The sequence below is a fragment of the Callorhinus ursinus genome, unplaced genomic scaffold (assembly GCF_003265705.2).
Source record: "Callorhinus ursinus isolate GAN/ISIS: 27379988/994484 unplaced genomic scaffold, GSC_fseal_2.0 scaffold16, whole genome shotgun sequence".
NCBI classification, from domain to species: domain Eukaryota; kingdom Metazoa; phylum Chordata; class Mammalia; order Carnivora; family Otariidae; genus Callorhinus; species Callorhinus ursinus.
Genome location: NW_027397078.1, coordinates 1028145 through 1053290, shown reverse-complemented (window position 1 = coordinate 1053290; position 25146 = coordinate 1028145). Strand labels below are relative to the sequence as shown.

General features: G+C 42.2%; 1 protein-coding gene across 1 annotated transcript in view; it reads right to left on the bottom strand.

Moving 5' to 3' along the window:
* Window positions 1-1063: 1063 nt before the first annotated feature.
* DGKK (diacylglycerol kinase kappa) overlaps window positions 1064-25146 on the bottom strand; it is a 148503-nt gene continuing 124420 nt past the window's right edge. Inside the window, exons 15-28 of the mRNA XM_025857850.2 lie at window positions 23045-23264; window positions 21255-21359; window positions 20700-20796; window positions 18573-18680; window positions 13173-13269; window positions 12575-12682; window positions 11806-11919; window positions 11330-11464; window positions 10011-10171; window positions 9318-9459; window positions 8213-8299; window positions 4038-4148; window positions 2301-2424; window positions 1064-1197 (exon numbers count right to left, since the gene is read on the bottom strand). Coding sequence (XP_025713635.2) covers window positions 1118-1197; window positions 2301-2424; window positions 4038-4148; window positions 8213-8299; window positions 9318-9459; window positions 10011-10171; window positions 11330-11464; window positions 11806-11919; window positions 12575-12682; window positions 13173-13269; window positions 18573-18680; window positions 20700-20796; window positions 21255-21359; window positions 23045-23264 — 1689 coding nt within the window. The 3' untranslated portion in view covers window positions 1064-1117. The remainder of the gene's footprint in view (window positions 1198-2300; window positions 2425-4037; window positions 4149-8212; window positions 8300-9317; window positions 9460-10010; window positions 10172-11329; window positions 11465-11805; window positions 11920-12574; window positions 12683-13172; window positions 13270-18572; window positions 18681-20699; window positions 20797-21254; window positions 21360-23044; window positions 23265-25146) is intronic.

Genomic DNA, 25146 nt, shown 5'->3' with positions numbered 1-25146 from the left:
TTTACGGGGGGGGGGGGGGGAGGGCGTCAGAATCGGCTGGGCTATAGGTAGATCCCAGCCACTTCTAAGACGCTGAAAATGCACCAAAAGATTAGAAGCTCCACCAAGAACTAGGGCAGTTGGTAGAGGCATGTATGTGTGTGTAGGGTAATGGGAGTGGGGAATGGGATCAGGGTGGGGAGGGTTTCCTGGGTTAGCACAATAAATTATAGGGTCACTTAGAGGTCGAGTTGTATTTTCAGTTCTTAAAAAGAAAAAATATATATATACATCTTTATGTCTCTGTACATAATCTATACTGCAGCACAGCGGCAAAACATTTAGTTAAAAAATCCAGCGAGAATGCAGGCAAACACTCCATGGAGGCATGCAGGCTAGGGTCAAGGCAGTAGCGGGGGATCCTATATGGTTGCCATAGAGGTGAGTTCCAATCAATGGGCCCACCCAGCCACCAGAGCACCACCTGGACATGTGCAAAGACATACATGCACACATGGAAAAACACAAAGGGTTTGCAGAGAAAGCAGTCACCATGTCTACAAGAAAAGATTTCACATGGTCATTGTAACAGGCAAGTGGACAAGCCCCCAGGACCTAGTTCTCATCTTAATAAGCCAAGTAGAAGAGACCTCCTGAAGTTACAAGTTGCAACTGGCAGGGATTGGGGGAGAAACAACCAAGCCTGGCTGTCCTCACCCCTCTCCTTATCTCCCTGAGAGTATTTCTTTCATTCATTCCCTAGCATCAACAGTTTTTCTGCTTGTCAGAGAAAACTGTTCCCAAATTCCCTGAAGAGGTGAATTTTCTTGAATCCTTTGTAGATCCCAGGCCATTCATGAGCTTATCCCAATTAAATACTGTAGTTGCTCAAGATGCACAGAGAAGGAGAACTGAACAAAACAACTCGGAACAAGAATCTTTGGCCAATGAGAAAATGTAAACCTCTAAGGAGACCTGATTGAGTCCAGGAAAAGCATATTAGTGTAAAGAATTGGAGGATCTTTCTTGGTGGTGCTCATGTTTGTTCTGAAATAATTTAGTCTAGCCTATATTGAGGTTTTTAGAGTTTTGTAGTGGAATTCCAAACATTGTGAGTTCTCCTTCTAGCTTTTAAGAACTACAGTTGAAATCTTGATGATGTTGGAGGATCATCATCTTTTGCTTCATCTTCACGACTTCTGTGATGCCACAAATGTCCTTTAGAGAAAAAAACATGTATAGAAATAATGTTAGCACACTGCCAGATGCCCGAATATATGGAGCCTAAAGAGAGCCAACAAAGAGTCTGTTAGGAGACAGACTGGTTTGTTTCTATTGTACCAACCATCTCTGAGTCATCCAAGAATACCAGCTGACACCATGTAAGCCAAACACATGGGATGAGTTCTCAGAACCTGATAATCCATGGAACTGCTACTGACCCCTTCAGAGTCTTCTGAAAGACTTTCAAACACCTTGGTCTCCCAACTGGAAGATTCTTAGGAAATCAAACCAGTTGGACCAAACCCGAGAAAACATAGCTTGGTCCAAGACATTCTCTCTTGGCATCTGTGCAAATTGTCATTTCCTCAGAAACAAACAGGCGCCCTCCATCCCTTTTCCCCCATGCCAACTATTGGTATATCTCTCAAGCTTCCAGGTTATCTAGGCCCAAAATTTAGTAGAGACCACTGACACCAGAATTGGCATAACTGACAACTCTAGGAAAACCTTGTTTTGGGCCCCACTGACATATCAATAACGCTTAAGTCCAACTCCAAAGAAGGGATGGAACCAAAATTCAAATAATGAAACATAGAAAACTTGAATTTCCAGGAATTTACAGATAAGGAATAACAGAGTTTAGATAGGTCATAGAAATTATTCTTCACCCTGTAGGTGCCTAGCACTGATATCCCAACCCATCTCAAATACTGCTTTCTGGAGCACAACCAAAATCTTGTAACTGTATTTGACTGGGAGAGTAATCTAAGTATGACTATTTTGCCATACTTCATCAACCAAGGACATGAATGGGTCAAGCAGAAAAGTGTTCTCATTTTCTCTTCAGCTATCTGTATCACAGAGACCACATAGCGTGGTTCCTTCTCAGGTTCTTCCCACTGTCCATATCACTTTTTAACTCACACTTTGTCTAAGAGGCTGCTTGGCATTGTCTAAGTTTGGCTCCCAGCCCATCTCCCCCTCCATCACCGCCATATCCATGAACATTTCTAATGCGAGCTCTAGGTCCCTGGGAGGTACCCGGGCTGCTGGGGAAGTCTTCATGACCCCTATGCCTGTGGAGTGGGGGCACTTACCAATAAAACCCTGGACTCCTTGGCCTGATTTAGGCTTGTCTTCCTCTTCTAGCTTCTTCTTCCCCAATTTGGGGAACTTAACTTTCAATCTAATGCTTCTACTGTCAGTGTCTGAAGATTGTTCCTGGGAAACCACAGCAAAAGGAAGGTCAAATTAGTTGCCTAACATTCAGAAGCAATTCCTAGAGGCCTGGCAAGTTGGTGAACAAGGATGGCTGCAGATAGATTTGCTATCTCTCCAAGTGTGGGAGACTAGTCCCATGCCCTAGGAAGGCAAATGATTTTTACCAAGATCCTACTCTGTGTCAGGTTCCTTGCTAAATACTTTAATAACTGCTCTCATATAAGCCCCCCCACAACCTTGCAAGTGGCTATGAAATACTATTATTAAATCATCCCTATTTTAATTTTTTAAAGATTTCATTTATTTATTTGACAGCGAGACAGCGAGAGAGGGAACACAAGCAGGGGGAGTGGGAGAGGGAGAAGCGGGCTTCCCACGGAGCAGGGAGCCCGATGCGGGGCTCGATCCCAGGACCCTGGGATCATGACCTGAGCCGAAGGCAGACGCTTAACCACTGAGCCACCCAGGCGCCCCTATCATCCCTATTTTAGAAATGAGGAAACAATGGCTCGGAGAGGTAAAATATTTTGCCTGAGGCCATGTGGCTAGGGATTGGAAGGGTGAGATTGCTAGGACCACTGTTAGCTCATATGGCACCTCTGCATGAATTAGAAAAAGCACCCCTTCTTTCAGGCATATGGTTTGATGAGCTACAACATACTTCCTTGGCTAAATACCTTCCTACAGGGAAGAACCTGACTTACAGGCCACCTGCTTCCCTGACTGGAATGCAAAGAAGGTTCTCCACACATAGCTCTTAATTATGAATGTGTGTTCTCTGCTGTACAGATCAAACAGGCTCTTTAATTCCAGCTTAGCCTCCCAGCCCTCTCACTCCTGCCGAAGTGTGCTTATTTTACCACTGACCTTAGTAAAGCGTAATTCCCAGGTTAACTTTGTTGCCAGAAAGTCCAGCCAAACACATTCCAAGAAACTTTGGGATTTTCATCTCTTCAAGATATTTATACCTCCAATCCTCTCCATTAGAGAAGGGGTATAAACCTGTCCTCCTCCTCCTCCTGATCCGACTCTCCAAAAATGACAGCATCCCCACAGCTATATTGTAGCCACTGCTGCTGCGCTTGATTTTCTTTTAAGCCACACATCTGCTAACGGAAGGCACTGAGGCTGCTATCCTCCCAGAGTGGGAGGGACAGGAAGCAGCAGAGAGAGGTGTTTTAACCACCCATATGGCCCAGGCACCAACCATTTAGAACAGATGTTGGCTGCAAACCACTGGTATTGACCATAATGGTATGTGCCAGATGAAATCCAGTTCCTAGTAGCAGGTATTGGGCAGGGAGGGGGAATTGTGACCAGAGAACAGCATAGAAAAAAACAATCTTGCTTATTCTTTCCCAATCATCTCCTGCCACAGAGTAGCTCTTCTTTTTGGTTATTTTTCCCATGGTCATCTAGTTTTTCAGTGTGCTTTCTGCCATGTCCTGTCTGCTTATGATGAGTAGATGGGAAGAGGGCACTCCTTCAAGCTCAAGTTGAAAGCCACTACTGGACACCTTCTGCTACATCAGTCACTGGGTCCTGGCCCAAACTGGAAGGAACCAAGGAAGAAGCCCCATTCTTCTCTACTTCCTAATCCCCAGTTAACGCACCTCTGGAACAAGGATTGAATTCATCCAGTCAATCTCGGATAGCTTTTCAAACTCCTTAGTCATGGTTTCCAGGGTAGTTCGCAGTGTGGCCTCATCCTCAGCATTTCTCAGCTGGTAAAGACAAGAAAAAGAGTGAGTATCCAGTGCCTAACACCCTGCCTTCATAAACTCTGGCTCTCTCCCACACTCCCAGTCCCTGCTAGTGGCCATGAGACCACAGGGTGCCAACTTGTATCTCCTTTGGCCATGGGATCGGTGGAAGGCGTAGCTAGCTCTTTACTTTCTCAATAGGGAGATCCAGGAAACAATCATATTGTGGTGATTTCCTTGGGGCTGGGCATGCTCACAGTCTGGCAAGAAGAGAGGCCTTTTGACCAGTATCAATTAACACGAGTTATACCCCTACAGCTTAGGGTCCAGAACAAGGGTCTTACCCCTGACCCTCAAGTCCCCAGAGACATCTTAAATGTCCCCCTAAATAACAGCTACCAATTTCTAGTACATGCTGTATGCCAGGCATTGTGCATACATGATATCATTCTATGTTCCCAATAACTTTATAATACCTTACGAGGTACTGTTCTCATTTTATAGACAAGAAAACAAACTCAAAGCAATTGGGTGCTCAAGATCACATGGCTACATAGAAACTCAGGTCTGTTTAACTCTATAGCCCACCCTATATACCACACTGCCCAGAAAAGATATGTGAGGTGGTCAGATGCTGGGGAATCTTTATCACATAGTTACCATAATTTAATGGCTCCTTTGTGAAGCAAGGAGAGGGCTAGAGAGAGATTGGCTCAAATTTTCCCTTTCTGGCAAAGAGGGTTTGCCTCCCCAAGCTGTGCTTTCTTTATTTTCTTTTTCTTTCTTCCTTTCTTCCTTTCTTCCTTTCTTTCTTTCTTTCTTTCTTTCTTTCTTTCTTTCTTTCTTTCTTTCTTTCTTTCTTTCTTTCTTTCTTTCTTTCTTTCTTTCTTTCTTTCTTTCTTTCTTTCTTTTTTCTTTCTTCTTCTTTCTTCCTCTTTCTTCTTTCTTCCTTCCTTTTTCTTTTTCTTTCTTTCTTTCTTCTTTTTCTCTTTCTTCCTTCCTTCCTTTCTTTCTTTCTTTCATTTTTAAAAGATTTTATTTTTTCAGAGAAAGAGAGAGAGCACACAAGCAGGGAAAGCAGGGGGAATGGCAGGCAGAGGGAGAAGCAGTCTCCCTGCCAAGCAAGGAGTCTGATGTGGGGCTCGATCCCAGCACCCTGGGATCCTGACCTGAGCCAAAGGCAGACGCTTAACTGACTGAGCCACCCAGGCAGCCCCCAAGCTGTGCTTTAGCCCCTAGCTAGTCTCTCTTTGTAATTTAGAAATGCGATCCAGATGGCTCATTCCACAGGTTCAGGAAACAAAACTTAAGCATTCCCTAATAATCCCCAGAACCCACGGGATGAACTCTGTACAGTCCATGGGAGAGTTAAAATGAATTCTTCTGGGACCATCTTCAACTCAGAAGAACCAAGTCCTAGACCAGCAACATAGCTGAGATAGTTCATGTTCCATTAAATAGTGAGCTGGGAGAACAGATGCATGTTGCTATCATTAGCCCTGACATACTTTCCAGCCCACCTAACTTGGCCTCACCTCTCCTCCCTCTCATATACTTTACTATCAATCTGGCACTTCTGTGGCTTCTAGCTGTGCACGGGCCACTTGATGCTCCAACCATAAATGGATCCTTGCCAACTGTCACAAATGGATGGCAGGTGGGGGATGGGTTGGAGATTATGGTCAGTCAGAATGGGATATGAGAGAGAAACAAGGCAGTGCTGACAAATAATCTTTTGCTTTACAACTAATGATTTAGGACAGTACAGAGTAGCCCAGATGCACAGGACATGTGTGTGCACATGGGGGTAGGATGGGGGATAGCAGGTGTCAGGTAGAAATGGCTGTCACTTCAAGGTAAGGGAGAAAGGGGCAGGGAGTCCTTTGGGGCATACTTAACAGCAATTCTCAAAAGGGGTTTGGTAGTCAAACCCAAAACCACAGAGAAGAAAGAAGGATTTGGTGCCCTGGAAAATGATTTCTAATCATAATAGGAGAAGAATAAATTGGCTTCCTAATGACTTCCTATTTAGCATCCAGAGATTCAGGCTCTGAAAAATTCTAGGTGGTGGGTTTGGGTCTCATGCTCTGTTCTCCTATCCTTCTGGCTCTATAGGAGACCTTGTCCAGGACTCTCTGAGGTAAATGTGTGAACTGACTCAGAGGACTTCGTTGCTTATTTCTTGGTTTCTGTTCTAACACATCACTGGCCATAGTACAAGTGAGGTTGCCAAATAAAGGAAGTGAGAGTTACTGGGTGGGATTTACTTCATCATAAATCTCCATCCCTCTGCCAACACTGAGCTGCTTACTGCCCTCCTTCTTCAAGGGGAAGAATAACAACACCAAAATGAAATAAGCTTTATTTCCATACCACCTCTGACATAGCCTTTCCGGAGATACATGATTATTCTTAGCTGCTGCCTGCCCCCGGTCTCATCTGGATGTGTGTATGTGTGTGTGGGTCCTTATCAGGTCCTTAACTTTATTAGGTGTGGTATATGCTCAGTTTGGGTTGTTGGCTGGCACAAACCAATTTTCATGCCATGAGCCTCAAGAAAGCCTGAGTGGCAATGAGAGGCCAAGCTCCCATATTTCCTGCTGTTCAGACTGCAAGGCCATTGAGCTCTGCCTATATATAGAAGGTACTTCTGTTGTTGTTTAAGGCTGAAAGATTCTAGCTTGGGGCTCAGATGCTGGGACAGCCTGGCCTGATTGCCTTAGCCACTCTGCCGCTTGTGCAGTGTGCCAATTAGATGTGCAAATGGAAAAGGGGAAGTGGATGCACTTCTTGCAATATCAACTCAGAAGCCCCTCTTCAAATAAACCTTAATTAGATGAGAGGCAAGAACAGCACCTGCCTCAGGGCTTTAGCAGCCAACCCAAAAGTGGGGTGGTCATGATCAGTTGACTCATCAGAGCACACTTGTCAAGTGTGCCTATGGGCTTTGCATTATGAGAAACATTCAACTATTCTTGTAGCTCAAAAACTGAGCTTCAGTCCATTTTCCCTAACACTAATAAAATCTACCATCTATCAGGCCGCTACTAGGTGCCAGGCCAGCTATGCCCTTAATATACAATAGCTAATTTAATTCTCACAACAACCTGGAGAGGTAGAGATTACAATTACTATTTTATAGATAGGGAAACCAAGACCCAGAGATGGGAGGTTACTTCACACAGCTTGGAAGTAACACAGTTATGGATTCAATTGTGTCCCCCCCCACCACAAGAAAGATATGTTTAAATCCTAGCTCCCAGTACCTCAGAATATGACTTTATTTGGAAATGGCATCATTGCAGATGAGGTCATACTGGAGTAGGGTAGGCCCCTGATCCAATATGACTGGTGTCCTTATAAGAAGATGGTCATGTGAAGACAGAGAGACACAAGGAGAATACCATGTGAAGATGGAGGATTGGAGTAATGCTTCCACAAGCCAAGGAATACCAAAGATTGCCGGCAAGTCACCAGAAGCTAGGAAAGGGCAAGGAAGGATTTGCCTACAGTTTTCAGAGGCAATATGGCCCTGCTGACACGATTTCAGCTTCTAGCCTCCAAAACTGTGAGATAATAAATTTCTGTTGTTTTAAGTTACCCAGGTTTCAGTACTTTGGTACAGAAGCCTTACAAAATGAATAGAGTTAGTGAGTGGCAGATTGGGGATTTGAACCTAGAGCTTCCCACTAGTCTATATTGTCTTCCCACATGGTGACAAAGGTATATGGAAACTTGGGAGATATAGAGCAGCTCAAAAGAGTTCACCCCTTTCTACTGAACCTGTGTTAAGTATGATGAGAATACCCTACTTTTGATTGGCCTGGTCTGGACCCAGGAGACATTTGCCAAAGGAGAGGGAGAGACTTTTCTTCAAGGATATGGTTGTCACTATGGATTAGCATAACCATGAATTGATACAATCAATGACAACCCTGGGTGAGGATGACACCGCAGGGACTTCCAGGTAAGCACCTGGCCAAAATATTCCTACGTGTCTTCCAACACCCTAGAACCAAGCATAGACCATGACCATCTTCAGATGGAATACTTTGCCCTCCCTCATTCCAACCCCCTCCACTCACCAAGTTTTCATCCAGGAAAGCTTTGGTGTCATCGTAGAGCCCTTTAAGACTAAATGTAACATCTACTGCATCATTTCTGCTTAGAGTCTGAGAGAAGAAAGGAAAAGAAAGGAAGGGAAAGGACAAAGACAGAGGAGTTGTTGGTTAGTAAGCATGCAGCTGGCTTCTCTGTAGGAAGGTAGGAGCAGGCTAGTAGGATGTGGCCATAGGTGAAAAAGTAATATTCAAAATATAGCACAACTAGTACAGCATGGACATCAACCAATCAGAACTGACATAACCAGAGCTGTCAACTACTGGTACAGACTGGTGTGTCCTACGAAGAGGTGCGGCACACCTTGGCATTTGATGCCATTGATTGACTGCTATGGATACAGTGAAATAGGAAATATGGAAACCAGAGAATAAATCTGATGCTACTTGTTGCTGCTATATTCAAAACCTCCTTTCCCATGGTAGGTGGGGTTAGGCCCAACCATCTCTTTTCGAAACTCCAGGCTTCGAGCTCTAGGCCTCCACCAACTCAGTCTGGTTGAAAATAAATAGGAAACCCACGTTTCAGGAAGCTTTGATCCAATACGTGGCCCTTCTGTATTGTTTGCCTAGCACTAAAGGTACTTTTTAAAAAGAATCACTTAAATCTTCTGGCAGTGGGTAAAGTCATGGGATGGCACATTTAACATCAAGTATCCTAATCTAGACCTTTCCCTCAAGACGGAAACCAAGGCAGCCTGGAGCTCAGGTTTCCATGACAGGCATCACCTTAACAGGTTATACAGGGATCCACTTGGGATGAGGAAGTGCCAATGCCAAGTTGCTCTCTATCCGTTGGCTATTTCTCCCATGAGGCCAGTGTGGTTGATAGCTATCAGGATGAGGGCTAGCTCTCAGGCTGATGAAATCTGCTATGGAATTTCCCCAGTAGCCACCCTGCACCTATAACAAGTCAAGGAATACCTCTACTTCCCCTCTACTCTATTGATCAGTTTCCTGCCGTATCATTTGCCCAGTTTCTCCACCCAGCCTCTGGCTCACTTTTCTTCACTTTCATCTCCTTTCCTATTTGGTTTGACTCCTTTTCTTCATCTGCCCCTTCCTTTCTTACCTCATTGGGAATGCAGGAAGCTGCACCTGCCTCATTGCCACTGTCTTGGCTGTAAAATATGTCATTCAGAATGTTAGCACTGGCATTCACAGAATCCATGAGAACAGACACATGCTGGTGGACCTTGCTCAGGTCAGTAAGTCTGTAAGAAAACAAGAACAGATGAATGGGTCTGGAAATTCTAAAAAACTTCTCGCCTGGGGTGCTGGTGAGGGTTGGGTTGAAGGTAGAAATGAGAGCTCTGGGTACCTGGGTTGGGTAGCAAACTATGCCAGAAAATGTTTCTGATCTTCTCTAGGTATTTGTCTTTATCCATCCTTATCTCACCTGAATTAGATACTAGGTACTTTGGGAGAGTGGGAGGTCAGGCTAGAGAAGGGAAGCTGACTTTAAGAACTCTGAGGCCCTCTTGATATTTAAGGGCAAGGATAAATATTCTGAGTCCTATGGGGTCTGGGGCATCAGGAGGTCAAAGTTCATCTCTGGGGCTAAAGGAAGAGGTTCAAGCTGGCTTATTGTTGAGCACAAAGACTATTTCCTGCCTGGATTGTCAGGGTCCCTGTCAATCTTCAGAGCTCTGGGAAGGACTCCTTTCTGAGGCCAGGCTCCTTAGCAGCCAATAGACACAAGTTAGCTTCTTTTCCCTATCTGTTCTTGGGATTCCCAGCCCTGTATCTGGGCCAGTCCTCTTACCTGCTGATGAGGTTTTCTGCAAGCCGAGCTAAGCGCTGCATCTGGGCATACTCCTCATCAGAGAGGCTATCCTGAGATTCCTGGGAGTCCAGCTGGGGTTGAGACGCAGCTTGAATTTCACTATGCTTGCACTCCCACATTTTCATTGAGTTCTCAAAGTCCTGAAAATGAAGATAGTGGCAGATCCTGATGATCACGATAGCTAAGAGGGTACATGACAAATCTGTTTGTGAGTCTGATTTTTGTGGGGACAGTGGGTAAAGGAGAAAGAGGACCCCATCCATTCTTCTATACACTCATCTACACACCTGCACATCTATCCTTCATTTTATTCACTGTCCCTTTCCTACTAGGCACTGTTAATTTTTGTTGTTGTTACTGTGCTGCATCTTGGTACCACATGCTTCAGTCAGATAGATGTTAACCTTCTAGAAGCTCCTATATGAGGGTATCATATTTATAAGACAGTGGAGCACCTTTCATGCTCCTTTCTTTGCCAAATCTAGGCCATACGTTGTGATGGATTTTAGAGCCAGACATATCTAGTTTAATTTTGAATTGTGCTTCTGTCATTTACTGGTTGTATGATCTTTAGCACATATTATTTAAACTCTCTGGTTTTCATTTTCCTCACCTGTAAAATAGGAATAAGAGTATCTTCTTCATAGGATTGTTGGGAGTACCTACTTGAGAGAATATATGTGCACAGCACAAAGTAGGCAGTTTGTAAACTAGACTTCCCTTCCCTTCTCTGTTGCTATTTTTATGGATGGTTCACAGGTCAGAGTGGAAGAAAGTCTCCAGGTACTGAACATCTGGTCAATAATGGCTTCTTTCTAGCTTTAGATGGTTTGACTGAAGTGGGTGGCATTTGCAAATGCAGCATTTTCAATCTTAGAGAAACTTAAAGACCATATTCAATGAACAATCTCTTGTCAAAGGAGATATCTCCAAAGCTACTTGAGGCCTTTAGTTCTCTGTGCAGTGGAGGGAGAGGAACAACTTTGTCTAAAACCAAAGGAGGGAGCTCCTTGTCTCACTCTCTTGACAGTGGTTTGCAAATGTCAGTATATGACAGAATGTCTCAGAGAGCTTATTTACAAATGCAATTCCCAGGAACTACCCATCCCCATTCTGATTCAGTGGGTCTGGTGTGGGGCCCAGGAATGTGCATTTCTAATAAGCACCCAAGGTGACTCTGATGTGAGTGGCACGCAGACCTCCCATTGAGGAATTCTGCCTGACTGGAAGTAGTCAATACTCAAGTGACAGCTATAGAGGAGACAATATAGGAGAAAGGTGAGATTTTCCTTTCTTACCCGATCTCTTGTCAACATTTGGGCAGCATTCTTGTATCTAATCTTGATAAGGCCTGGCCTCTGAATCCAGGCCTCTCCATCCACCTGCACTGGGATACCTTCTTCACCATCAATGGTTATCATCACCTCATGGCACTGCCAGAGAAGAGGAGGGAGGATGGGGGAGAGAAATGAGGCCACTACTACAGATCAATCTGATAATCCCACAGTAATGGCCTTAATGTGTATCTGAAGCAGGACTGGCAAGGATGTGAATCAGATTATCTCAGGGAAAAACACCTGTTTCCTATGGGCTTTTGGCTCCTTTTGGTCCCTATGACCTCTGTCTCCAGCCTTAGCCAGCACCTTACCACCCACCAGATAACCTCCCTCTACCCTGGCACTCTTACACCCAGTTATTTTGTGGGACTACTCCACATTCTAGGTTGTAGCCTCAAAGCCCAGGCTTTTCTGGTGCCCACCCAGCCCTTGCCTACCTGGGCGATGCGATGATGATGCAGGTTAATGATACGGGACATTGCCATTTGTACGGAACCAAAGATAGCCACTACCTCCAGCTTCCCATCATCTATTGCAGGAGCCTCATATTCCTGAGAAGGAAAAACTATGTCACATATCCCACCCTTGAGAAACCACACCCTGTCTATCACAAGCACATATGCTGTGAAGGCTCCTGGTGAGATTTTTTCTAGCTCATGAAGAGTGGAAAAACTGTATATTAAAAGGGGAAAGATGAGGTCAGGAAACCCCTGGGAGAAAGGCACTGAGATCACAATTCTTAGCCCCTTTTGAGATCACAACTCTTAGCGGGTTCCCCCAAACCTCCCCCCTGTCCAATCTAGCTTCATAAATTCCTAAGGCCAGTCCCATTGGCCTCATGACTTTCTTGGGTGAGCTCAGAGGAAAGGAGTCATGGCCAATTTCCCAGGAGGTTTTATTGACAGAACTCCTTGGAGAAAAGAGAAACCTTTTAAGGATCTTTCAGGCATGAGGAGTAGAAAATTCAAAGTCCAGGCAACACCTAAGATTTGATCTGATCCTGAGGCCTTTGGTTGATTCTTTTGCTTTGGGATGGTAATTGCCTTAAAAGAAAACCTGATCACATAGCTGAGCTAATAAAAGTTCCCAGTCTATCTCCTATTCCCCCATTGTCTACTTCCTACACCAGTCAGTCCAGCTACCCTTTCTGAGAGACCTTAGAGGGCTCAAGCCTTTTTCCTTCCCTATTCCTTGTTCCATACTCACTGTGGTTGCTGTGCTGCTTCCCCAAAAGTTGACACCTCCAGCATAGCTGGTAATGTTGAGCACTACAATGCCTTGCAGGTTTGGCAAGGAGATGGCTTCTCCATCACACTGAAAGAAAAGAGTGGTTCTCATTTGTTGGCCCTTCAGATACCCGTGCGGAGGGACCTTTACAGAGATGGGGGAAGGGCTCTGTCTTCTCTTCATGCTATCATTTTCTTTTTTCTTTTTTTTTTAAGATTTTTATTTACTTATTTGACAGAGAGAGACAGCGAGAGAGGGGACACAAGCAGTGGCAGGGGGAGAGGGAGAAGCAGGCTTCCCGCCGAGCAGGGAGCCCGATGCGGGGCTCGATCCCAGTACCCTGGGATCATGACCTGAGCCAAAGGCAGACGCTTAACAACTGAGCCACCCAGGCGCCCCTTTGCTATCATTTTCTTATCCACAAAATAGAAATCTATATGCCTTCCTCCCAGGAGCTGCGAGGGACGATCAGAGTTAAAGCTTGGGAAGAACCAAAGAAATAGGGAAAAGTTGATTTCCAAAGTAATGAGATTTCCTTTCTCCACGTCCAGGAAGTATTGCCCTCTTTTCCACTCACCTCCAGGTGTACTCGTTCTTCCAGTTTCCTATAAGAGCGCTGGAAAAGTTCCTTGCTTCCCAGAAGGCCATACCACATTTTGTTCTTAAGGCGGCTACTATAGGGAGATAAGGATAGAGAAAGATAGTTAGAGGGTGAATAATATAAATGAATGAAGAAAAGCAAGAGAAGACACCATCTTATTCCTCAAGTGCCTTCCTTTTAAAAAAAGGTTTTTTTTTTTTTAATTCCAGTATAGTTAACATACAGTGTTATATTAGTTTCAGGTGCACACTATAGTGATTTAACAATTCTATACATTACTCAGTGCTCATCATGATAATTGTGCTCTTTAATCCCCACCACCTATTATACTTATCCCCCAACCACCTCCCCTCTGGTAACCATCAGTTTGTTCTCTATACTTAAGAGTCTGTTTTTTGGTTTGTCTATTTTCTCTTTGTTCATTTGTTTCTTAAATTCCACATATGAGTGAAATCATATGGTATTTGTCTTTCTCTGACTGACTCATTTCACTTAGTATTATATCCTTTAGATCCAGCCATGTTGTTGCAAATGGCAAGAATTCGTTATTTTTTATGGCTGAGTAATATTCCATTGTGTGTGTGTGTGTGTGTGTGTGTGTGTGTGTGTGTGTGTGTACAGTGTGTACACCACATCTTCATCCATTCATCTAAGGATGGATACTTGGGTTTCTTCCATATCTTGGCTATTGTAAATAATTCTGTAATAAATATAGGGGTACATATATCTTTTCAAATTAGTGTTTTCATTTTCTTTGGGTAAATAGAATGGAATTACTAGATTATATGGTAATTCTATTTTTAATTTTTTGAGGAAACTCCATATTGTTTTCCACAGTGGTTTGCACTAGTTTGCCTTCCCAACAGTGAAAGAGGATTCCTTTTTCTCCACATCCTTGCCAACACTTGTTGTTTCTTGTGTTTTTGATTATAGCCATTCTGATAAGTGTGAGGTGATATCTCATTGATGTTTTGATTTACATTTCCCTGATGATTAGTGATATTGAGCATCTTTTTCATGTATCTGTTGGCCATCTGTATGTGTTCTTTGGAGAAATGTCTGTTCACATCTTCTGCCCATTTTAACTGGATTATTTGTTTTTCTGGTGTTGAGCTGCATAAATTCTTTATATTTTGGATACTAACCCCTTATTGGATATATCATTTGCAGATATCTTCTCCCATTGAGTAGGTTATCTTTCTGTTTTGCTGATTGTTTCCTTTGTTGTGCAAAAGGTTTTTATTTTGATATAGTCCCAATAGTTTATTTTTGCTTTTGTTTCCCTTGCCAGAGGAGACATATCTAGAAAAATGTTGCTACAGTCTATGTCAGAGAAATTACTGCCTGCACTCTCTTCTAGGATATTTATGGTTTCAGGTCTCACACTTAAGTCCTTAATCCATTTTGAGTTTATTTTTATGTATTGTGTAAGAAAGTGGTCCAGTTTCATTCTTTTGCATGTAGCTGTCCATTTTTCCCATCATTTGTTGAAGAGAATTTTCCTATTGCATATTCATGCCTCCTTTGTTGTAGATTAATTGACTATATAATCATGGGTTTATTTCTGGGCTCTCTATTCTGTTCCATTGATCTATGTGTCTATATTTGTTTTTTTTTAAAGCTTTTATTTATTTATTTATTTGACAGAGAGAGAGAGAGAGAGAGAGAGAGTGAGAGAGGGAACACAAGCAGGGGGAGTGGGAGAGGGAGAAGCAGGCTTCCTGCCAAACAGGGAGCCCGATGCGGGGCACGATCCCAGGACCCTGGGATCATGACCTGAGCCGAAGGCAGACGCTTAACAACTGAGCCACTCAGGCGCCCCTATGTGTCTATATTTGTGCCAGTACCATCTCCAAGTACCTTCTTATAGAGAGGAGTCATGTCAGATGGTAAGTGGACACAAGAGGGGATGCTAGGATAATGTAACCTGTACCCCTATGCAAACACCTCCTGAAATGGGTTCCTGGGCCCTCTGGAAGCCTCAGCATCACCTCAGTTTGCTGTTTTTCCTTGATGCTGATATTAGCTCAGAGTTGGAAGACACAGGCTATATTCAGAAAGCAATATTCAAAAAAACTATGAGCATAACTGGTTTATACACACCAGCTAGTCTGGCAAGTGCCATTCCCGGAGCAGAAAATTTCAGCTGCTTGGGATCAATTTCATTTGAAACATATGACTCTTATACTGCAATATATTTGAAGCATAACTTTTCTGGCAAAGTGGAGGGATTTTCCAAGACCTGTATATTAAACCAGTGCCATAGAATAGAGCTAAGCTTACTAGGCAGATTGTAGAGGAGGAGCCAGTGGAGAGAATATGGGAAGGCAAATGATGTCAGGAGACTTGGGGTGGATGTGGGAAGGACAGGGTTCCACTGACTGTAAGATCTCTGATAAAAACAGGCAGGGGCTTACAATCACTAAAAAGGTTGGATAGAGTTTACTATGAGTTTTTTTTTTTTTTACTATTTAAATACCTTTTACTGGTATTAAATCAGATGTATGTATATTTTAATAAGTACAGTACATAATCATTTTTGTGTTATTCCTGTACAACATTCCAGACTTTTAGCTTTCATACCTGATTATGATTTGGATGCCTAAAAAATGTAATAGAAGCAGATTTTATAGTTACTATTATTCCATGTACTGTATAATGAGAAATATTCTTCCATTGCACAAGCTTCCTTTTGGTAGTCAGCAAGGCCATTTAAAAGTATGACTATGAAACTCAGTTTACTTCCCAAAATTCTTTACTCACTCTCTTTTTTATTTCTTTCTTTAAATTATTTTTTATTTAAACACAATTTAATTAACATATACTGTATTATTAGTTTCAGGGGTAGAATTCAGTGATTCATCAGTTGCATACAACACCCAGTGCTCATTACTTCAAATGCCCTCCTTAATGCCCATCACCCAGTTACCCCATCCCCCTACCTGCCTCCCCAAACAACCCTCAGTTTGTTCCCATAGTTAAGACTCTCTTACGGTTTGTCTCCCTCTCTGTTTAAAAATAGAGCTACCCTATGACCTAGCAATTGGACTACTAGGTATTTATCCAAAAGATACAAACATAGTGATCTGAAGGGCACATGCACACCAATGTTTATAGCAGCAATGTCCACAATAGCCAAAATATGGAAAGAGCCCAGGTGTCCATAAACAGAAGAATGGATAAAGAAGATGTGGGATGTGTATATTTATATAATGGAATATTACTCAGCTATCAAAAAGAATGAAATCTTGCCATTTGCATTGACATGGATGGAACTAGAGGGTATTATGCTAAGCAAAATAAGTCAGTCAGAGAAATACCATATGATTTCACTCATATGGAATTTAAGAAACAAAACAGATGAGTATAGGGGAAGGGAAGGAAAAATAAAATAAGATGAATATTATGAACTTTTAGAGTGACAATAAGTCACTACAAGGCATGAATTTTGAAATGTAAGAAGGCTCAAACAAAATTATTTGGACTCTTGTTTGAAGTCATAAGTTCTCTGGGCACTTTAGCTTCCTCATATATAAAAATAGGAGTTTAGTTATATGGAAATTCGAAATACCTAGAACAACCAAAACAATTCTGAAAAAGAACAAATTTGGAGGACTTTCATCTTCCAATTTTAAAACTTACTATAAAGCTATAGTTATTAAGACAGTGTGAAGATAGACATATAGAATTATGGAACAGAAGTGAGAGTCTAGAAAAAAACCTTTACATTTTTCATCAATTGATTTTTGACAAAGGTGCCAACACAATTCCTTGGGGGAAAGGAAAGCATCAAAAATGGTGCTGCACTAACTGGATCTTCACATGCAAAAAGACCAGCTTAGACCCTTGCCTCACGCCATACAAAAAACTAACTCAAAGCAGGTCATAGACTTAAATGTAAGAGCAAAAACAACACAAATTTTAGAAGAAAGGAGCAAATTTTTGAGGTTAGGTGAAATCGTTTAGCTATGCCATCAAAAGCATGGTCCATAAAAGAAAACAATTGATCAATTGGAACTCGTCAAAATTCAAATCTTTTTTATTTCAAAAGACACCATTAAGAAAATTAAAAGACAGACAACAACAAAAAAAGACAAGCAACTGAATGAAATCTTGTCATTTGCAACAATATGGATGGACCCAGAGACTGTTATGCTAAGTGAAATAAGTCAGACAGAGAAAGACAAATACTGTATAATTTCACTTATATATGGAATCTAAAAACAAAACAAAACAGAAAAAGATTCATAAATACAGAACACAAACTGGTGGTTGCCAGAGGGGATGTGGGTGGGGAAATGAACAAAATAGATACAGGGGATTCACAGGTACAAAAGTCCAGTTATAATATAAATAAGTCACAGAGATGAAATATACAGCATAGGGAATGTAGTCAATAATATTTTAATAATATTTTATGGTGACAGATGGTAACTACACTTATCCTGGTGAGCACTGAGCAATGTATAGAATTGTTGAATCAGTATGTTGTACACCTGAAACTAATAGATTATATGTCAACTATGCTTCAATAATTAAAAAAATAAATATATAAAGTAGAAAGAAAAATCACCCTGCAATTGAATCCCTATGAAATAATCACTGGAACATTGTTTTATAATTATAAACCCTTTTCTATGTACATCTATGCATACTTATTTAAAAATGTTTACTATAAAATGAGTCATAAAAAAGACAAGCAATTGGAAAATAATATTTGCAAAACACATATCTGATAAAGTACTTGTTCCTCAGCCCGGGTCTGCTCTGAGAAAGAAGTTCTGGTGGCGAGTGGCAGGGGTGATGGTGGGGTGTGTGCTTTTTTTTACTTATAGTTTCAATTTACAAGAACTCTGAGGCTGCCTTAGGGTATGTCTATAGTACAAAAGTACTAAAAGGTGTTAAGTAACCTAATACTAGATGGGGTAAAATCAATGGATCCTGGGGAACCAGGTTAGGAACACCAAGAACCAGTATGGCAATCTTTGATAATTTGTAGCCTTGCCAAGCAAAAACGACTTAAGCCACTACTAGGACCTGGTCAAGCTCTCACAGACAGAACAACGGTAGAAAATTTGCTGAATCAAGTCAGTGTAATCTGTTTTCAATAACAGTAACACTATGAGCTCTGTTACACAGCAATCTATAGGTCTAAACTATGTAGGCAGCTCCAAGTTCAGGATGCCAAAGCAGAGTCATCACAGATGAGGTCAACATTTAGAATAAGCCATCCCACTAGGCTAACATTGGGAACAACGTGTTTTACTTCTAAAGAACCTCTTTCTCTTGCTTGTCTGAAAGGTAGGGCATGTAGGAATATATGTGTATATTGTAATTGTGTGTTTGCATGTAGGGAGGGGAGTTTCTTTTCCTTACTTGTATTGTCCTGGGTGTTCATCTCTTCTGGTGTTGAATTCCAGAGAAATTTTAGCATCCAGTCCAATTCCAAAATAGTTGTTCATGACACACCTTTCTTTGAAGCGTCTGAAATTAGCCAAAGGAAAGAAGAGGACAGACATTGGTGCAGGAAAGAAGTGCCATTATCATTAGGCTGAAGACTTTATCGGCATGACTGAAAACCACTGAGGGAGGGCCTCCCCTACATTGGGCACAAGACTTTATGTTTGCGACAGGAACGTATAGATGTTTTACTGTGTTAACACCTAGCTTGTTTGCTTTAAGAGAGGGCACCCAGCCAGGTGGGAGGATTCAGTGGGATTGGTCATAATAAAGAAATCATCTCTGGAGGCCCTTAGATATGAGTGGTCAATATTTTCTTCACATATAATAAAGGGAAATACTAACTGACTTATTCCCATAAAGAACTTTTAAGCATCTCAGATAAATATGTATGATGAAAGTAAAGTCTGCAGTACTGTTTTCAGAGATGTCTGAACTCCTTTGTAGCACTTTCACATCAAAGGGCAAAGTGACCACATGTTTGAGGGAAAAGACTGATAAAAGAGGGTAGATATGTACACAACCAAAAAGCCAGGCAGTTTTTTTTTTTTTTTTTTATTCTTCTGCATCCATCTTGGGTGTCAACATCAAAACCAGTGTGCTGGAACCAGTTAGTACTAGCTCATATAAGCTGATTATGCCTATTATGTCCCAATTCTGCATTCAATGGAATTATATCAGTAGCTTGAAATGAATCACAGACCTGCACCTCTGAAACAAATAATACATTATATGTTTAAAAAAATAAAAAGAAGATAGTAGGAAGGGAAAAATGAAGGGGGGGAATCGGAGGGGGAGATGAACCATGAGAGACTATGGACACTGAGAAACAAACTGAGGGTTCTAGAGGGAAGGGGGGTTGGGGGAAGGGTTGGCCTGGTGATGGGTGTTAAAGAGGGCACGTACTGAATGGAGCACTGGGTGTTATACGCAAACAATGAATCATGGAACACTACATCAAAAACTAATGATGTACTGTATGGTGATTAACATAACATAATAAAATAAAAAAATGTTTAGTGGAAAAAAACATTTAGTGGAAAATGACATATTTAAGTATCCAGTAGTATGGGCTGATATTATATAATGAATCAAATGATATAATATGTGAATAAAAAGCAGTAATTACAATTCTATGTAAAAAATAAAAAAGAAATAGGTTATGGTGGGAGGGTTTGTATTAGGAAGAAATCAGGATTTTTTTCCCCCAGAGAACTAGTTGTTAAACATTTGGCAGCATACCACTGATTAAAACTCATAAGGTGGGTCCATGAGACTTCAGACATGAGTGTAAGCCAATGGTGAAGTAGAGGGGAGTGGGGTTGGAGATAGGAATAAATGAGAAGCTGCAGTTAACTGAAGTAATTGCCAGCTGTGTCCTTCTTTTGAGAAACTGAAAATGAGTACAGTTTAGTTACTTAATCATAGATAATTTTTTTATTCATTACTAAAATGACCCCACATCTCTCACATGAGATTTGCCTCCCTCAACTGCAGTCTGGAGATTGGGGTTTCTCTAGGTGATGTCCAAACTGATCTTAATGGAACTCAAAAGGAGCGAATGTGGTGGAACCTGGCTGCTGGGAATATTTGAAAGAGGCAGGGCTAATGAAAGAGATGCCCTTAGATTTTCTATCTAGTCCCCTAAATGCTCATTTATTTTTTAGCACCTCCAATTATTTACTGTGGAAAGCAACAGTGGAATAACAGATCCTTTGAAATAACAACAGCTAACATTTATTAAGTATTTATAATGAGAATAACAATAATTACTGTTAACACATATAGCACTTAACTATGTTGAGCATTGTTCAATGCAAGTACTATGCATATATAAACTGAATAAACACAAGAAACATAATGTGGCTAATTCTACAATTATCTTCATTTTATAATGAGAAAACTAAGGCTCAGATTGGTTGAATTACTTTTGTAAGGTCACACAACTAGGAAGCGGAGTCAGGATTTGACTCTGCATATCCTTAGACTATTTTAACCAGAGAAAGAAGGAAGTAAAAAGTGGTGGTAGGGCTAAATACTTACATAGTTTCCGGTGTAAAATGTAAATGCTCCAAATTGAGGTTATCTAGGTCTTCACTTTTCAGAGAAGATATAGTAGACAAAGTGCCACGACGAGAACCTAGACACAAAAGACGTCACCTTGGTGTCAGATGCAAACAAGAAAGCCCTTCCCCTCACTTGCATTTCACCCTCTTTTCTATGTGGGGCCAGGGTCAAGGTCAATGACTTTTTCTTAGATTATAATCAAGGTTCTCTGTCCAAAGAGGGATCATCTTAGATGGACATGGACTTCCTCTGAGAGAATAGTAAGAAGGGGCTGCTTGCTTGCTGGCAGTGAAAACAGCTTCAAATCTTGAGTTTCATCAGGCCAGCCTTTTCAAAGTACCTAATGAGGTCATTACTTCTGGATATTGGCATGGGATCATATACTGTGAGGTTTCCGGGAAAGAGGGAGGGATATCTACTGCAGAGTAGGATTATGGCTAAAGAAAGATGCATGAGAACACATCTTTATTCTCTGGGAGCTAGAAGACAGTGATGAAGGCTAGAATAAGAAAAGGAAAGAAAGATCCTTACGGTGTCTTGGGCTCATCTGGCTAATATCTTCTGAGTCATCTTCCAGGAAGAACATTGAAGTAAAGTTCTTAACCGATATTGTCTGTCGGCTTTGCTCATCCAGAACTATGGAGGAAAAGTGGAAGGAAAAAAGGAAGGAAGGAGGGAGGGAGAAAGCAAGGTAGGAAGGAAATAAGGGAGGGAGGGAGGAAGGGAAAAAGGAAGGTAGGAAGGAAGGAAGGAAGGAAGGGTGGGAGGGAGAAAGGAAGGTAGGAAGGAAGGAAGGAAGGGAGGGAGGGAGAAAGGAAGGAAGGAAGGGAGGGGGTGAGGGAGGGAGGGAGGAAGGAAGGAAGAAAGGAAGGAGGACTGGTTATATTTGGTTGAGCACTTCTTAAGCATCTCTTTTGTTTAGTTAATGCCAGTCAGTGTGTGGGTAGACAGTAGAGATCCCCAGTTGACTTTCTCCTCTCCTCCACAATGCTGTTTGTAGTCTTAGCTTTCTTACAACATTGCCCCCATGTCTCTTCATATCCATGCCTGAGCTTTCTGTTTTACTGGTTACTCTTTTTCTGTCACCCAGTAAATGTAGTGTGAGTAGAAGCTCAGGGCCTGGGGCAGGGGAGCAAGGTGGGAAACCCTCTGTTCTTCTGTCTTCATTATCACCTCTTTGTTAATTCATTTACTCGCATTACTTTTTTTTCCAGACTTGAGCCTCTAGGACCATGCCATCCTTTCATTCAAATGTTTCATCCATTCCAAGAATATTTGAGAAGTGTCCTTCTGTTCACCAGCCTATATACTGTATAGCTCAGGTGCTCAACCTGTGCTCAAGCTCATAGGTTCAATCCTATCCTACTAGGGGTGCCTTTCTCTGCCCCATTGTCACAAGCTGTACCTGTAAATCTGACTTATATGTTGATGGAGCAGGCTGAGGGTTAGTTGTAATAAGATTATGGCTACATCTCCACTACTTAGAAACTAACTACAGAAATAGAGGCAAATTGGCTGTTTACTACATTTAGAGTGCAGAATGGAGATTTCCCTTCTTTCTGGGAAACTTAGCTGAGGCTATATTAAAGGTAGGAGAAGGTACCATGGCTAAAAGTCAGAGGCCAGCCAAAGGGACTTCCTTGCTACATGGACTTCTACTCAATCCCAACAGTTCAGGTAGAGCACACTTGGTCTTATACCATTTTCTGATCTGTTTTTCAAAGAAGCATTGTGTGTAGGGGGGAAGAAGTGGGAGCCAAAATGTTAAATTAAGAAGTTGGAGGAGTTGAAAGAGTTTTCATTCTGAGTTGAAAGCTTACAGATGTCATGAGTTGTGGGAAATGGCAATCAATGCCAGAGGTCCCAGGACCACTCTCAGGGCCTTATGCCTGATTAATACTATGTAAGACATGCACAGATGAACATTCTTTTCTTTTTAAAATAGTCACAGGCTTGGTGGTTGAAAGGAAATAGGAACAGGTGGAAAAAAATTCCAGGACTGATGGTGGAAGCTGACAGAACTTTGAGCCAGGCCACTTAGGAGCTGTAATTGTTTAGGATGAGTGTTAGTTCCAAAAATAAATGAGTAGCAAGAATTGAGTGCCTGGGAAGTAGGAGGAGCCAAAGAGACAGCTTATTAGGACTGAGGCTTTTCAAATTAGCAGTCTGAGGACTGACTTTGGATGCTATATGAATGCAGAATCAAGTCAAGTTTTGGTAGTGGAGTCAAATAGCAGACCCGGAGTGAGGGAAATCAGTAATCCATCCACTGGAACCTTCTCTTTCCCTTACGTCAATCACCACAACTCTGGGACCCTTACCTTGTTCAACTTGGAATATGATGAGCTTCAAGGATTTCTGGAGATTCTGGGCCTTTGTGGCCAGCTCCAACTTGCACTTGGCTATGTGGTCTATTTGAGGGACGAAGGGTTTTCCATCTGCCTTGCCATCGTCTGCACATACTGTAGCACTTTTCTCAACTGCTGCCTCCTCAGCCAGGATATCAATCAGGACACTGAGCTTGTCATACATTATGTCACTCTGTGTAAGGATGAAGGGGACAGGGCATTGTTATGAGGGACCAGTACTTGAAAGGACAGAATGAGGACCTGGGCAGTATGGGAGAGGTAAGGATGGGTGGTAGTTGGCCCTGAGCCAAGAAAGCTGCATCTGAGGAAATAAAAGTTTGGGGAAAGAAGTACTTGGTAGATGTGATGAGATAATCAAAGTGTGTTAGGGTATCAAACAGGTATTTGTTTCTGAGCAGCTGTAGGCATCAATGTATGTTGCCAAATTTTTCTTGTCAGACTGGCCTGTAAAATGATATGTAACATGGCAAACTTGAGGAAAGATAAATATTTCTGGGTCGGCGCTTTCATGTGCACGCTCCCACAGATGTGGATGGGCCGCTGCATGGATGCCTAGTGTCTGCCTTTGTATATGTGCATATTTGGGGAATGCACTGAGTGATTATGGCTTGATTTCCAGCTCCATCACTGAATAGTTTGTGACCTGAGGCGAGGCACTTTCCTTCCATGTGCTTTTATATTCTAGGGCAGTTGTGAAGATTAAATAAATTAGTGCATTAAAAATCCTTAAACGTTTCCTGGCACAGGGTAAGTGCTAAATAAGTGTTAGTTATTGTTGTTGCTGTTGTTGTTATAGAAGTTAATGTGGGTATATTTCTAGCATGTATTTGTACATATTTTCATGCATGTTCTGGTGTACAACCATGTGCGTACATGCTTGGTGTACACTGTGTCTAGGTGTGGGCAGATGCTTGGTATATGCTTAGGTACATGGTACATGTGTTAGCACGCATAATGCCACTCTTCCTTTGGTGAAAGATGGAAATATGATGAGGTTGGGCTTTTCCCATAATGGAGGCTTATCAGCCTTCTCTTTCTTTTACAATTCCCAGCAAAAGGTACATTTGCTTTTATTAAAAAGGGGGCCCTGGACTTCCAGGAAGATGGCAGAGCAGGAGGATCCTAAGCTTACTTCATCCCATGGATACACCTAGATAACAGCCACATTGGTGTAAATAACCCTGAAGATGATCCAAAGACTGGCAAAACATACTACTCACAGCCAATCATAGAGAAGAGGCCACACTGACAGTGGTAGGAAGGGCAGGGACATGACTGGGCATGAAATTGACCTGCAAGACTGTATGCAGGAGGGAGGGACACCACAGGCACAGAGAAGGGAGAGGAGAAGACACCACACCAGCCACCTCAGACATGGGGGACCCACACTGGGAAGACAAATCCCCATAACATTTGGCTTTGAAAGCCAGAGCGACTTAATTTTGCAAGTTCTTACAATCAGTGAGTCTCAATACCAGGAACTTTAAAAGTCAGTGGGCTCAGCTCTGGAAGGGCTAGAAGGCAGTTGGAAACTGAGTTTCTGTCCTTAAAGACACAACAAAACAAACAACCCCACTGAGATACAGCATAGAAGCAGCAGTTTGAAAAACACTTGGTACATATGGGAAGATTAATTTACTAATCTCAGAATGTGTGCTGGAAGGGCAGAGATCCTTAGGAGACTTCTCCAAGAACAAAAGAGCTGGCAGGTGCCATTTCCTACCCACCCCCACCCCCCAGCCTAGATACACAGACACCTGTGGGAACCAATAGGAATACTTTCCACCTAGCTTGCAAACAGCACACCCCACCCCCATGCACTTCTGTGGACCCGCCCCCTCCAACCCATCCTCAGCAGTTCTCCAAAGCAGCTACAGGTCCCCTCCCCCAGAGATTAGCACAGACCTTGCTAACACCAGGAACCCTGCCCCCTGCATTTTCCTGAAGACCCACCCCATCCAACATGCCTTTGTCAGAAGAGCCACCCCATCCAACATGCCCACCCCATCCAACAGTCACTCCAAAGTGACTCCTACCCTGAGAGAGGGGAAGAT